This window comes from Genypterus blacodes, unplaced genomic scaffold, assembly GCF_046128005.1.
Source record: "Genypterus blacodes isolate CSIRO-AG114 ecotype Tasmania unplaced genomic scaffold, CSIRO-AGI_Gbla_v1 ptg000015l_1, whole genome shotgun sequence".
Taxonomy (NCBI): domain Eukaryota; kingdom Metazoa; phylum Chordata; class Actinopteri; order Ophidiiformes; family Ophidiidae; genus Genypterus; species Genypterus blacodes.
The window spans coordinates 3,837,046-3,852,500 of record NW_027466829.1 but is presented as its reverse complement, the minus strand read 5'-3'; the positions used below and the strand labels follow the sequence as shown (position 1 = coordinate 3,852,500).

At 48.3% G+C, this 15,455-nt stretch overlaps 2 protein-coding genes across 7 annotated transcripts in view; both read right to left on the bottom strand.

Moving 5' to 3' along the window:
* Nucleotides 1-440, bottom strand: part of LOC142989868 (uncharacterized) — a 16,484-nt gene extending 16,044 nt beyond the window's left edge. For 2 of the 6 annotated variants that reach the window (XR_012960718.1, XM_076139590.1), the window contains exon 1: nucleotides 1-294. This exon is cut by the window's left edge and continues 143 nt beyond it. Coding sequence is in view for 2 of the 6 variants with exons in the window: in XM_076139590.1 (XP_075995705.1) it covers nucleotides 1-14 (14 nt within the window). In the remaining 4 variants the exon portion in view is untranslated. The other 4 variants (XM_076139598.1, XM_076139625.1, XM_076139606.1 and 1 more) reach the window with 4 other exon arrangements.
* A 3,827-nt stretch (nucleotides 441-4,267) lies between these two features.
* On the bottom strand, nucleotides 4,268-14,710 carry LOC142989719 (transmembrane and coiled-coil domain protein 3-like). Its single transcript, XM_076139381.1, has 4 exons — nucleotides 14,446-14,710; nucleotides 6,382-7,364; nucleotides 6,060-6,195; nucleotides 4,268-5,974 (listed from the first exon to the last, which is right to left on the bottom strand). Exons 1-4 carry the CDS (start codon nucleotides 14,512-14,514, stop codon nucleotides 5,672-5,674), a joined length of 1,491 nt encoding a protein of 496 aa, XP_075995496.1. The 5' UTR covers nucleotides 14,515-14,710; the 3' UTR covers nucleotides 4,268-5,671.
* Between the last annotated feature and the right edge of the window lie 745 nt (nucleotides 14,711-15,455).

Here is a 15,455-nt window from a genome sequence, read left to right as displayed (position 1 = left end):
CTCTCTCTCCCCATGCACAAACCTCTCTCTCCCTCTCCCCCTCTCTCTCTCTCTCCCCATGCACAAACCTCTCCCTCTCTCTCTCTCTCTCCCTCTCTTTGCCAGATTGCTCTCTTCTCTGTCTACTATTTCTGCTCGCTCTCTTTCAACTTCTTCCCCCTTTTCACTGAAGCTTCTTTGCTCTTTCACACACAAGCATTGCACACACTCTTAGACACACACACCCACACACACTCTTACACACACACATGCACACACACACACACACATGCACACACAGCCTCTGAGCTAAACACATTTACCTATAATGAGATCCAGACGTGCTGTCTGCAGATTACTGATCATTTCCTCTGCATTGTTCATTTCCTCCTTATTCTCTCTCTACCCTTTTGCTGTGTGTGTGTGTGTGTGTGTGTGTGTGTGTGTGTGTGTGTGTGTGTGTGTGTGTGTGTGTGTGTGTGTGTGTGTCTGCTGTTTACTGCAGACGAACATCGGCTTTTATGCTATAAACAACATCCGAAACACCCACCCCCCCTCCACACACCTCTCTCTCTCTCTCTCTCTCTCTCTCTCTCTCTCTCTCTCTCTCTCTCTCTCTCTCTCTCTCAGTTTCGGCCTGTGTCACATCTGGCAGCAAGTGTGTGTGCGCGTGTGTGTGTGTGTCGTAAGCAGGCAGCTATGTGAGGTGTGTCGCGGAAAAGTCACAACTGTGTGAGAGCAGAGGGAGGAAAACGAGGGGAAAGGTGGGCCGGGCTGAACCACCGGCTGCCCAGTCAGAGGATACTCCTATCCCAGCAGTGTCACAGAGCAGGAAGCACACACTCACACTCTCACACTCTCTCACACACACACACACACACACACACACACACACACACACACACACACACACACCTACACACACAACCTCATATCAATCATGCAGCACTGGTTGCATCTGAAAGAGGAAACGATGGAAAAAAACAGAAGTTTGTCAAACGGAAATAGAAAACAGAATTGTGCGTGTGTGCGTATGTGCGTGTGTGTGTGTGTGTGTGTGTGTGTGTGTGTGTGAGAGAGAGAGGTTGCACCTGATTTAGCACAAGCTTGATGCACAGTTATGAGCTCTAACATTTACAACCCAGGCAGCTGCAGTTCCCAGAAAAGGAGTGAGGAGAAATTCTTTCACCGTGAAGCTCTGTCCCCACACACACACACACACACACACACACACACACACACACACAGAAAGACAGAGGACGCAGAGCAGTGGAGTGAGCTGGCCGACAAGGTGCTGATAACGAGCTGACAGTGTCTGGCTGGTCTCCATGTTCGTGCTGGGCACAGAGGGAACCGTTACACTGACGCTCTATCTGGAAGACCAGTTTGATGAAGAGTCGCTCTGTGAACCAGATGGGTGAGACGTGACTGCTCCAGGGCAAACTCCACTCAACGCTCTGCCAGGGAAAAGTTTGCTCTCTGGCAATCACTCCAGCTTTTAATTGCTGCAATCCCAAATCCCCGAAACAGGAGAGTGTGTGTGTGTGTGTGTGCGTTAACTTTTACATTAAACTCATCTGAGCACGCAGAGTGGCGTGGGAGCAGAGCGGGCGTGTTGGAGACGTGCTGTTTGTTCTGTTACAGAGCAGAGCAACAGAGCGTCGGGTCATAAAGCAGGGAATCTCGCCGCCCCGCTCACATCGCCCGTCTTTGTTTGGCCAGATTGATCCAGTCGTACGCGTGACGCCCACGGCTATGAGCCGGAGGAATGTTGGCCCTGGTCTGACATGTAACACACACACACACACACACACACACACACACACACACACACACGTATTTGCAATGCGTATCTGTGGTTGTGCGACTATGAAGCAGTATTGTTGTGCAGTCTGGCCTGACTGTGTGTGTTTAGTGAAGTCTATCCATCCCTCCCAGCTCACACACACACACACTGTATGTAAATGATGTTTAACTTTGTCGTTGAGGTGTTTTCACGCCTCACCAGCTGCTCTACTGTCCAGAGCGGCAGAGGGCTCAGCGGCCTGTGTAATGACTCCAGAGCGACAGTGTATCATGTGTGTCAGTCAGGACCTCTGAGCTGTAAGAGACGGTGATTCACCCCACGATCCACTCTGCACCACCGGGCTGCCAGCCTCTAACTCCGAGCATCACCCGGGCGCTCTGTGGGTTGCTAGGCAACAAAAGGGAATTGGAGGTGCCTTTGAATTACAGCGTTTTTTAGGGGGTGCTTTATATGAAGACCTTGATGATAAATGTGGCCATAAATATGGAAGTTTCTGCGAGTGGTTTCCATTTATACTCGTCCTTGGCTAATCTAATTCCGCTCACAGATATCGGAGGCTAACAGAGCCGCTCGCCGCTCTGCCGGGTATCAGGTTCAGGGTATATTTTTATGTTATAGTGCCAAAGCAAGAGGAAGGGAACATGGCGTGTTTCCATGACGCTGTAAACAGGAAATGGGAAGGGCCCCGAGCTGTCACAGGACTCTAAATCAGCGTGGAAGTAGCAGGAGGGGTCATAACTTTCCCAGAATATAAATTCATGACCGTCACACACACACACGCACACACACACACACACGCACACACACACACACACAAACATCAATTGCATTCAAATTCTACCTTCATGCGTCCCGCTCTCCTTTGTCCCTCCCCACTCAGCAGGAGGAGGACACAGATGAAGCCGGCTCGGCCCCTTTCTTCTGGGTCCCTCCGGGTCCCGTCCACGTCCCCTGCAGTCGCCATGCCAACCTGCGTGAGAAGGAGGAGGCTTAGCTGCGGGGCCCGTTGAGAATTGATGAGGTCCCGGGATAATTAGCAGCTCATTACGGAGCCCACAGAATAGGGCGGCCGGGCGAGGGAGAGCAGAGTGGGAACAGAGGATCAGGGCCCACATCAAAGGGAAGCGGTCGCTCTATTGATCACACAACAGAGCGAGCTGAGGGACGCTCTACATTCACACCTACAAATATAGCTCATAATCCCCATTTTTAATCCGCCGTTTTAGTGTTTGTGTGTGTGGGAGGGTGGCTGGATGCATGTGTGTGTGTGTGTGTGTGTGTGTGTGTGTGTGTGTGTGTGTGTGTGTGTGTGTGTGTGTTTGTCTGCATCACACACACATCTGAGTTGTTGTTTTCTCTCTCTCTCTTCCCTAGAGGACTTAGTGGCTCGCAAAACACCATGAAACACAGCCAGTCCTCCTACACACACACTCACACACTCACACACACACAGCAAGACATATGCACACACACAGACATATGCACATACACACGCACACACACACACACACCCACACACAACTCTTCTACGCTTTAAACGCTCTCTCCTAAAATAAAAGGAGCGAGCTTTCCCGTCCTCCTCTCCTGGCGTCTTCCCACCTCCCTGCCTCTCTGCGGGTCTCCTGGCACGCAGAGAGGCAGAGAGGCAGGCAGGCGAGCTGGAACCACGCACTCCGCTGTGCCAGGTGACCCATATTCCACTGTGTGTGTGTGTGTGTGTGTGTGTGACAAGTGTGTGACAAGTGTGTGCTTCCCTGCGTCTATATGCGTTCCTCTCTGCTGAGCAGCAGTGAGATAAACGAGCCCCACCTTTGTTCAGACCCCACCGCTGAGTCGCAGGTACGAGCGCAGCATTGACTGACGACGTTCAGCATGCGTGCGCGTGCGTGAGTCAGGTGTGCGCGCGGTCTCAGATGCCGAAAACACTTCAACTACAGTAGAAATGCAGTAGTTGATAGATGTTGGTGCGTCACAAGAGCAGAGGGAGCTACTTTATACACACGCACGCACACACACTCAGGCGGTGCGAGTTCAAGGACCCTCTCTCTCTCTCTCTCTCTCTCTCGTGATATTCGAATCTGTTTGCGTGAGTAACCGGAATCGATTACGACAAGGTGGCGCTGAATAATTTACATATAAAACACGCATAAAATCATAGAGGAGAGGAGGAGAAGAGGAGGAGCAGAGACGAGCAGGAACCTTTCTGCAGTTTTGGCTTTGCTCTTGTTAATTGTGCACCACCTGCGCCCTCTAGTGGCCGTGAAGAGAGCAACAAGCATGAGAGCAACAAGCAGCTACGTCAACAATAATGACGTTTGATATAAAGTGTTTACAGGCTTTAGCTGTGACCTCAGTGTTTATATTTATACATTCCAAATAAATAATATACATGTTCTTTTCCGTTTCCAGATGGACCGGTAGAGTTGAATTCATCATCGTGATAAATAATACAAAGAAAAACTCCCAGTTCCAAACACCGGCTGATTAAAAAGGTTTGTTTAATTTAACAGATTTGTCAGACAAGGCACATAATGCACAGAGAAGAGGACAGAGCCGCTCAGCGAGGGAGCGCTCATGTAAACTAAGATACTCGCTTCTGCTGGGACACAAACACTTCCTTCAATGTGTCAAAACAGGAACAAGAACATAAGAGAGAGAGTGAGAGAGACGGAGAACTAGTTAATATGGCAGACGGGCGTTAAGATACACATGATGCTCAGAGAGGGACGATCCTAGCTTAGCCTAGCCTAGCTTAGCTCCTGTGCTAACGTCATCATTAGAGTCTTGAGGGCCGCTCGTTTCTTCTTCTTCTTAGCAAAAGAAAGACCTTTTTATTTGTTTTTTAAAATCACAGTATAAACTCTTCATCACATTATTAGTACAAAAACAAACAAACAAACCAACAAACAAAAACAACCGTCAAACTGAACAAGACATGTAGATTCAAAGAACCAAGTAACAGACTCCATGTTTGAGTAGGTTCTTTTGTGGAATAGCGCACTGTGTGTGTGTCTGTTTGTGTGTGTGTGGGCTCTGTAGAGTGGCTCGTGTTGATAACGCAGAGCGGACAGAATGGTAATGTAGTTGGATTGATTTTTGGCCCTTGAGAGAGGAGACAGCTGGTCTTATCACAGTCTGACAGTGGTTTCAGTGGTTATGGATCCTCCCTCCCCTCCCCTCCCCCCTCCAGTCCCACCCAAACACCCCACAGTCCACCCTCGGAATAAACATCTTGCTTTAAAAACAGTGGTCGTAGAAGTCAAACATATTGCACTTTAAAAATTGGTAAGAGTAAACACAAAAAAGTTTTTAAGACGTAGAGAACGGCGACGACGAGGCGACGAGGACTGAGACACGCCGCCTCATCAAACACGTAAGACAAAGACGTCCGCCGCCTGCTTCAGTCTGACTGTCACCCCAGGCGGCGGCTTCACGTAGCTGCGTACGTAGAGGTTGAGGTTGCTTGTGTGTGTGTGTGTGTCTGTGTGTATGCATGCTGTTTCGGTCTGATAAATGTTAAAAGTCGGACTGAAAACACAACGTGAATAATCATCTGCCCAATATTAATATGAGTCAAATCTACCTATGGAACGTTTGCTGTGTTGCTCGTCTTTATCCTATTTCTTAAGTTTTAAGTGATCGTTTCAAAGTTAAGGGGATGGAGGATCACAAAATAATCTTTGATATATATAATCTGGATTTGTTATCAACATACTCAAGGTCTCAAAGTCACAGTCACATTTCAGTCCGACTTTAATAACGGGGACCTCTAAGACGGGCCGGCGATCGCGTCGTCTGACGATTGTACAACCAATCCTCTTCAACGGTCCTGTCCGTGTTCTGTAAGCATGTTTCAGCGTGGTCCCATCCTTCCTTCCCTCGCCCTCAGGCAAGTACCAGCACCCGGTCTATGGCACACTGCAACCGGTCCCAGTTCTTCCAGAACACGGTGAAACAACACACGGCCAGGACGGTGGCCATCACGTGGTACCGGCTCCTCATCAGCGGCGCCGCAAACTTTGCGGCGGTGGAGACGCACACCAGGATGACGGTGATGATGGCCAGCATGATGTTGATGGTCTTCCCCAACAAGACTCTGGCGTCGCGGCTTTCCAGCTGCACCGTCTGCTGCTGCTGCTGCTGGAGCTCCAGCTTGGACACTCGGGTCTGACAGGACTCCAGGACCTCCTGAGAAGGATGGAGAAGAGGTTTTGTGAGTCTGAATGCAAAGCAGGCAGATGTGTCCTCACTAGATCATGTGATCACTGCGCACCTGTATGTCTCTGGCCCTCTCACAGGCCTGGTAGGCCACCCTCTCCTCGATGCTGGCCAGCTCCTGCTTCAGATTGGACATCTCATGTTGGTGAAGCTCCGTCAGGTCATTCAGTTGGTCCTCCAAACGCTCAAACCTGTCAGTCAATGCAGGACGCAGCACGATTAGTCAACAGTATGAGCAGAATAGAATAGTATCAAGAGCTGCTTTGTGTTTTTCTTGTTTCATGTGACAATTTTTACAACAATTTCATTGTATCTAACTTTAATGAATGTTTTCATAGGAAGCAGGAAAGCTCAGACAGATGTAGTATAAAGCAGACCTGTATCTCTCCTCCTGCAGAGTTTGGTTAATAATGCCATATTCTGTCTTCAAGTGGGTCTTCAGCTCCTCCAGATCTTCCTCCAGCTGGCTCTGGACATCCTTGATCTCCCTCACCTCATCCAGGCACAGAGCCAAGCTGCTCTGGCCGTCTCCCCCGGCCTCCTTCCCCTGGCTCTGGACTTGGCTCTGTGCCTGCCCTGCTGGTGCTCCAACCCCCAATGGATGCCCATTACTGTCTGCAGAGATGGAAGCGCTCCCTGAGGAGCAATCGTCATCGCTGGGATACTTGGGCTTGCCCACCATTGTGGAGCTGCTGCTCAGTCCCTTGGCTGCACTTTCAGAGGGCAGTGTGGAGGGAGACTCCAGGGTGTTCTTGAAGTGAGCGATGTTGTCCGCGCTGCCAAACTTGTTCCTGATAAGGTTGGCAAACTCTCTTGGCTTGCTGAAGAAGAAAGGAGGAGAGAGGGAAACTCCAGGTCCGATGGTCTTGATCTTGTCCATGGTCGGGTGCCGGCCACTGCCAGTTATGTCCCTCAGCAGCTGTTTGGGCGATTCCCTGGGTAAGGTGGTGTGTTTGACGGGTGATGGGTGAGAAGGTGGGCTGCACAGGATTTCATTGTCTCTTATCTTGCGATGGTACTGCTCCAGCTTCTTCTGCATTGAGGCGATGTTTTGTGCTGATTTCTGGTTCTTCTTCTCAAACACCTGCTTGATGCGCCCCACCTGCTGCTTGTCGGCGCTGTTCATCAACTTCAGATACTCGGCTACGTTCTCATCTCGCGCCGTCTGCTCGATCTTCAGCTGCTCCGTCACTTTCAGCATCTTCTGCTGGAGGTTATCCAGGGAAGAGCGGCTACGCTGGAGATCCAGGCCCAGGCCACGACCGGGATCGCTCAGGTCCAGATCCAGGTTGTAGTCTGAGGAGCCCCGACGGATCGACCCTGGGATGCTCAGGAAGCTGCCGTCGCTACTTTGGTCCATCTGGACGAGAGGAGAAAACAACATCACAACTCTGGAAAGAAACACCAAGTACAGGCTGTTACCATGGAAATGTGTTTAATCGCTAACAGATTACATTGAACAGATTTTTGCAACACACTGGGTCTTGTTTTGTAGTTTTCGTCATCTTGTCTGTGACATCTTTCATATGACATCGCGAGTGATGTCACCAACAGCTGTGACTTCACTCGTCTTTATGTAGATGCTGGGACCCTGAACAAGTCTGGAGGCAATTGTAGGAATGCTGCTTGTTGTATTGACGTACACACACACACACACACACACACACACACACACACACACACACACACACACACACACACACACACACACACACACACACACACACACACACACACACACACGCACACACACACACACACACACACACACACACACACACACACACACACACACACGCACACACACACACACACACACTTTTATAGTAGTGGGCTTTATTCATAAGCTTGTTATCTGATAGAGTTTTGGTGGTGCTTTCAAGTCCTACTTTACACTGGGAAGTATTGGTTCTATACATAAACATTTCATCTAAGCCTTTTAATTGGCAGTGAAATTGCAGGTGAATGCATCTAAACCGATTACTACTATGTTCAACATTTCCACTGATGATCTATTGATCTTCATCTCCTCATATCTTCCCTTTATGTCTGCATTCACTCTGCATGCAGCTAATTTATGCACAGTGACTCCCTGTCTCTGCGCTGTTCTGCTTCTCTACCGCCGTGCGACCATCTGGGCGTGTATGTAAATGCTTTAATTGGCACATCTGTTACATTTTAGGAGACAGAATTTAATCATGTTTGCTCATGTAACAGCAGAGAGATGACACAGATGAACGTGCGAGTCAGGGCCATTAATATGTGTGTGACAGAAGTGGAGCATGCAAATGGAACCAAAGTCATAATGATCCAGACGCCAGCGCAACAGAAATCATTTCTCCAGACTTTCAAGTCAATGAACTGACTTATAGTTCAACATGAAGGTCAACGAGTCGCCACGCTGGACTTTCTGTGTCCCTCTGCGTGTCGACACTGAGGAAGTGAAACAGAAGGAAATGATAAACGTAGCATGAGCAAGAATAACAGAGGAACCAAACTGGAAGAAGAAGTTCTGCAGAGCATTTTAAGAAACAAAACTTAAGCCATGAAATCTAAGAGGATGTTCACCAAACAGCACTAATCTAAAGATAGGAGGTGTGAGCGGTAAAGGCGGCTTACAAATGTGCAGCGAGACGTTGGGCTAATCCTTCATAAATGTAACTGCTGAGGGGTCAAAGTATGTAAACACACCACAGAGACTCAAGAAGGATTTAAGTTTCAATCCCGCTTAGCGTTTCCACACAGGCGTGGAGCGCTCAAACACACACACACCAGCAGCATGTCTAAGTATCTGGAGCCGCTGCATAGTTTCCCCACGCACGGACGCTCCTCCACACATGACTGTCAGGTGGACCATGAGAGGGTTTACATTACGCTTACTGCACAGCGAGACAAACACCCAAACACACTGATGCAACACACACACACACCCATAGAGTCCTGTTTACAAAGTGCTGCGAGTCTGTTTGCCCTCTCGCTCAATCAGTGAGTCAAAGAATCAGAGAACGAAATGTACTTGTATTAGTCTTCATGCGGCTAGAATGATGCTCCACACGCTACACACCAACGTATGTGTGTGCTGCATAATGGACAAATGTCACGCCTCTCCCGACGAGGCATTTGGACCTCATCCTCATTCCGCCCTCTCCCCCTCCCCGGCCTGTGTGTCCTTCTTGGACACAGGACTCTTTCTCTGCGGAGTAAAAGGAGCACTTTGTCAGCGTCCTACCTCTGCTTTGTCTGCGGCCGCGCTGGCCACCAGAGTTACTGCATATGGATTCGCTGGCCTGACGTATAGGCCGAGGAGCGCCGCGTCCAATCAGGAGCCAGCTCTGGTCCACGGCGCTTATGCGATCATGCCGGTTTGCCAAGGTTCGCACACACACACACACACACACACACACACACACTAACTCAGCCCTTTTGTCAAACCTGTTTGTGGGATGAAAGAACAGTGCGATACCTTCCTTCTTTATGAGGAAGTGTAGGGAGGAACGGCCTTAAGGTTGCTCGCATTACACCGCCTTTTTAGTTTTTGGGTGGCGAACACAATGAGCTGCCTGTTTGGGACTCGGGCTGCACACTAAGCTTACCAGGGACTCACACACACCGCCAAGCACGTCTTTGAAAACCACTCAATATTCTTCCTTAATGTATGAAGCCTCTGGGGGCAAATATGGGGCGCAGGAGTATTGATTATTGCTTCAATCAGAGATAAAAACACATCAAAGAGCTGCTGCCTCGTCGCTCCATTGATGAATCACGTCTGGGGCCTGCAGGGGACGCAGCTCTCTGACGTGAGTGGGAGATGTTTGGAATCTCTTCAACATCCACATTCGCACTGATGCATCTGGAGCTGAATGTTCAAGCAGGAGCCAAACTCGCATTACACGGCTGGGGAGGAGGGAGTCGAATGCCCGAGCAGCCACATTCAGGAGATCCGGCTCGTATGACACAATAACGCAACCCAGATGTGACCCAGATGATTGTTCTACTGAAATCAAAAATGACGTGCGACAGTTTCCTCACCATGACACACATACAAGTCTGCTCTGCTGCCACCGGCCAGGCCGTTTCCTTCCCGCGGTGACTCAGCGGTCTGTGGCAATCTAAAGGTCTGTGTGAACGAGTGGCTCCGCTAAATGAATTAGCCTCACGCTGATGAAAATGTCCTCGCAGATTTGCAGAGGAGCTGCCCTGCGTTTCACCCCCTGTTCCTCTCCCCAGCTCTCCTCCCAAGCCTTTCACTCCCACGAGGGTCAGGATTTGAGTAGAAAAATGATTTGGGAAGGTTCTGGATATGATTAAAGGGAGGGGTCATCAAGGGGGAAGAACTGGGAGAAATGAAGTCCAGCAGTTTAGATGGAGCCTCTGAAACCCGTTTGTGTTCCACAGCTTTAGTTTCTTAGGGACTGAAAGCTGCGGTCATAAATTGAGTCCATCAGCACAAACAAGAACATCTATTAAAACACAAACACGTGTCAGATTTCTCAAAACCTGACGTGTTGGAAAGAAGGAAGGACGTCGTAAATATCAGCAGTTACTGTCCCATGACTCACTTAGTGATGTGAGTGATGGGATAGAGAGAGAGAGAGAAGCCAAGAACCATAGAGATATCATCAAAGGAGCAGAGACAAAGTCAGGTTGCTCCTCTGGATCATGTTTGCAAAAGAGGCATCTGGAGGAGGGTGCACGGACAGACACACACACACGACTCACTTAATGTGCTCCCACCTCAGCAGATCCATCTTCACCCGGACGGACTCAGCTGTGAGGTTTCATTGTAAATGGGGGGGAAGTCACGGAGCTGATGAAGAGATCTCACAGGCAGCTGCTTATCTCAAAACACTTCCTGCTCCCTCAGGTCAATGACGTGGTGGAGGGAAGTTCGATTTGCAGTGGAGAAACTATTTATTTATGCTCAAATGGGCGACGCAGCATCGCAGGAAACGATCACATGAGCTGCGAACCCAGCCAAAATCAGCATAATGTCCCCGAGCCACAACTAATGACTTACTTAGTGAGTTTATTTAGGACTGAGCCTGCAGTGGGTGTGTTCCAGACAATGAGCCGTGTTTGTGGAGTAATATTTGCAGAGACTCGCAGAAAGTAAACACACTGATCCTGTTTCCAGATTCAATTGCCGTCCCACCCTAGTTCGGGGTGTCATTGGAACAACACGCACATTTTCGTACACAAAGGCGGGAAGGTTTATCATGAGGGAGTCAAGTTCCAGAAACAGACGATGTCATCGAGTGAAGCTGTCAGGCATCAGAGTCGAAGATCAAAGCGATTCACGTAGAGACAGAAAAGCACAAATGTTTGCAATTATCTGAGCAAACGGGGCTGTAGGGATGAACACACACACACACACACACACACACACACACACACACACACACACACACACACACACACACACACACACACACACACACACACACACACACACACACACACACACACACACACACACACACACACACACACACACACACACACACACACACACATTTGAGGATTGGCGCTTGTTTGGTGTCCTCTTTCTGTGTTTGTTCCCTTTAAGAAAACTCACACACACATCAACAGAGCCACAGTGCTGGCACACTGAGCTGAGATGGAACAAAACCGTCCCTTCAGCACAGCACAGAGCCACAGAGAGGAAGAAGCCTGCGGGGCTTATTGGTATTCCCTCCAGCTGATCCTCATGGATGCATACACTCTTCCTCTCCGGGCTCACACAGGGAAATGGGAAAGAGAGAGAGGGGGAGAGAAGTAGAGAAGGAGAGAAGGACAGAGAGAGAGAGCAATGGGGAGACATCTTTGATTGTAAGGAAGAAAGCTGACCCCACATCTCCTCCTCCTCCTCCTCTCATCTGCGTCCCACAGCTGTCTGTGCTGCCTCGCTCTGATTGCAACACCACCTCTCCAGAGGTCGAGCGAGAAGGCTCATCAGAATGAAAAGGAGAAACAAAACTAGAGACAACAGTTTGAAGTCTTAAGTTTCACCGTGGGCTGAATGAGTTGAGACGTATTCTCCATTATCTCCAACAGACAGGCCGGCCCAGCTGAATCAATAGCCCATTAACACTCACAGCATCTGCTGGCCCCGGTGGACTGGGAGGGGATTGAATGGGATTCAATTAAGATAAATATGGAGGCAGCTATGGTTAATGTACCGACTCAAAGTGAGAGACAGGGACTGGAGTCAGCCACATGTGTGTGTGTGGTCAGCTTATTCACCAGGGCCATTTTACAGACATGTGACGGCTAATAAGGCTAATCACACAAATTACCAACAATGTGACTGTGACGACATGAATGTTACTGAGGGTCTATAAGTAAGGAGAGGTTCACGTAAGGACGGACGCAGTGAATAGGCTCACAGAGCTGCATTAAGCCTCTCAAACTGAGGTGTTGCGTCATCGCTGGCCTCTAACCCACTGTATTTGCTGCATAATGGCTTTTTCAAGTGCAAGACGCAAAGTTATAAACGGCGAGAATCGAGTAAGGAAGCAGGAAGATAGAGTCAGGTGATAAGAAAGCATCCTGCATGTTAGACGTCCTGTTCCTTTTGGATTTACCGGGCAGATCAGCCGCAAGCTGTGGCCAAATAACAAAGTTGAGAGAGTGGATTTAAGATTAAGAGTTTAAGATTTAAAGTGATACAGGCTTCTTACAAAATGTAATGATATTCGGGGGGAAATTGCACTCAAACTGGGTCAGTGGAGGCTCTTTGTTAGAGGAGCTTAAGCTTTTTGGGTGATATTTGCACTTCCCTCTGCAGGTCTGTGTGCTCTCCACCGGGCCGAGGGGAGAAGTCATGCATGCAACAATAAAAGGTCAACATATCTGTAACTGTGTTAGGCTGCACTGATAGTAACTCCAGAGTTTTGCAGGGAAAAGGGGGCAAAGTGTGACAAAGGTCATCTGCTTTGGCTCGCCATCGTTTCTATCCTTTAAAGTGACAATCCAGCAATTTGACAAAATGTAATGATTTTCAGGGAAAGACTCACTCTGCACACGGTCACCCATAGTGTTTTGACAATACGTGACCTTTGAATGGACCCTTATGGATCCTTATGGAACAATAGAGGTCATGCACGCATCAATATAAGCAACAATAGACCTGTGTTGTGCTGTTATAGCGTTAACACCTTGTTACATAGATTTCCTACTCCTCCTCCCAGTACCATCTATACATCAACACTACTTCCCGTTATGGGACGACACCTCACAAGCAGTGAACTGATGTGAGAAGGCGCCTGGAAAGTTAATGTAGGTACAACTTTAGGTTAAAATGTCATATAAAAAGCACTCTCTGAGGTCGTATAGAGCAACTTTTAGAGGCTTACATACATGCTATGGATATCATTCTGTGGCCCCATTCAGGTCCAAGTACAGGCCTGTAAACATGTGACCCATATGTGACCTAGTTTAGACCCATTTCCCCTTTAATAATTAAATTTATTAAACTTGCTGAAGTATCCCGTTAAACAGGGGAAGACCTGATATAGTTTCATTTCTACATGAGACTATTATAGTAGGTAGATCACACAAGCATGACATCATCTCAAGTCACCAAACAGGCTGGTGGCTCACTTGAATACTTCCTGCACATCCTGCTGAAACTTGATTGAATTTCTGGTTGCACAGGACTCAGGACTCTCTCTCACACACACAGGCACACACACACATTCCACTGCACCATGTCACCAACAGAAAGCAACTGAGCTTTATCTCTGAATATTATTCATTAGTGAGGCTGCTTGGCTGGTTGGTTGTTGGTTTTTCCCCTCAAGCTTGTTTGTTTCTTCAGTTTCGTTCAGCAGATGAAGTTTTGACAGCTTCACATCGATATACAACAAGATACACAATCCACATGGACTAATGTAATCTATCCGGCTGAACTGCTGGAGGCACGGAATTCATATTTAAAGAGCACCGGCGCATTATTTATTCACTTAACGTGCAGCAGATTGAGCTCCTGTACTTCACTGCGTGTAAACAAACTCATTAATTTAGACGAGTTTATGTTCAGAGAAGACTCGGCTACATTTTAAGGAATTTAAGTTTTTTTCAACCATTTTTTTGGTATAATTGAAACTGGGTCAGACAGACGTTGTGATCACGCCACTAAAAATATGTAGAAAATTACATTTAAGCCGGTTGAACGACGCGTGAGTGTATAGCTCATGTGAACGCAGCGTGGAGAGGTTGGTAGGTTGAGTCTCCGCTCAAGTCCGCCTTCCGATCCACTTCTGGACGCACCAACTTCAAACTTCATGACTTCTTCCTCCCCACATGTGTATAAGTTGCTGATATTCGCCTCATGTCGCTCAGATCTCAGTCGCCTCATCTCGCAGCAGCAGGTGGCGGTTTCACATGACGGGCAGATGAGCAGATAGTGCAGATCTGACATGATACACACACATACTCACCATTCGGCCGCTCAGGTGTTTCTCTTCTTCGGATAAACTTCGCACCGACAACGGGACGCTGCCGGGCATAATCCTCGCCGGGCCTCGGAGCTCGAGATCGGGTCGCTTTTCAGAGGAGAACCGGCGGTGTGTTCACGGTACTTTACTACTGACGCGTAATCTCGTATCCATGTTTACCCGGAGTCCCTCTATCGCTCTCTCACACATACACTCACACACACACATACACATACACACGCACACACACCGGCTACTCGCCCCAATATGTAACACGAAAAACTGTGTGTGGACTCTAAACTCCGCCCCTGCGTGTCTGTAGGCAGGCAGGATGAGGAGGGTTTAACTCTTTCAACACACGTGCTTAATAACGAAGCTTTAATAACAGAGAAGGATTACAGGAATGTTCCTATTATTACAATCATCTGCTCGTCATTTTATGTTTAAGATTAAATATGTATTTTCATTTATATCTTATAGTTTATATAAACAGGGACTGTGCAACATTAAAGTACATTCATGTCAAGTGGACAAAGACAAGCACATGTAAACAATCCAACGGTATAAAAATACTACATATATTCATGTAAAACACCACTTTGATGACACTTATTACTACTGTTATTGCTTTCTTCTGCAGGCGACATCATCTTCTCTAAACAGTTCTAAGCAGATTCCCCTGAGGCAGTATCAGTCGAGACAAAGACAAAGAGGCAAACCAACCGGCCCGTCCTTTCACACGAGAGCCTCACACACAGCCTTCTTGGCTGTGTGTCGCACGGCCGTCAGCGAACACAGGCTCAGAAAGGTAGATGCCAACTCTTGCTCTTGACCCCTGACCTTTATTAATGGATTAGCCTGACAGGGACACCGCATCATTCTTGCTGATGGTGCTCTACACGAACAACAAACCATCTTCCCCCTTCTTTCCAGCCTCATCCTGTACGTAGATAATTGTTGCCTGACTTTGATGGAGATTCATTTGCTTGTGCCAATCGGTGGCGCTTTGCATC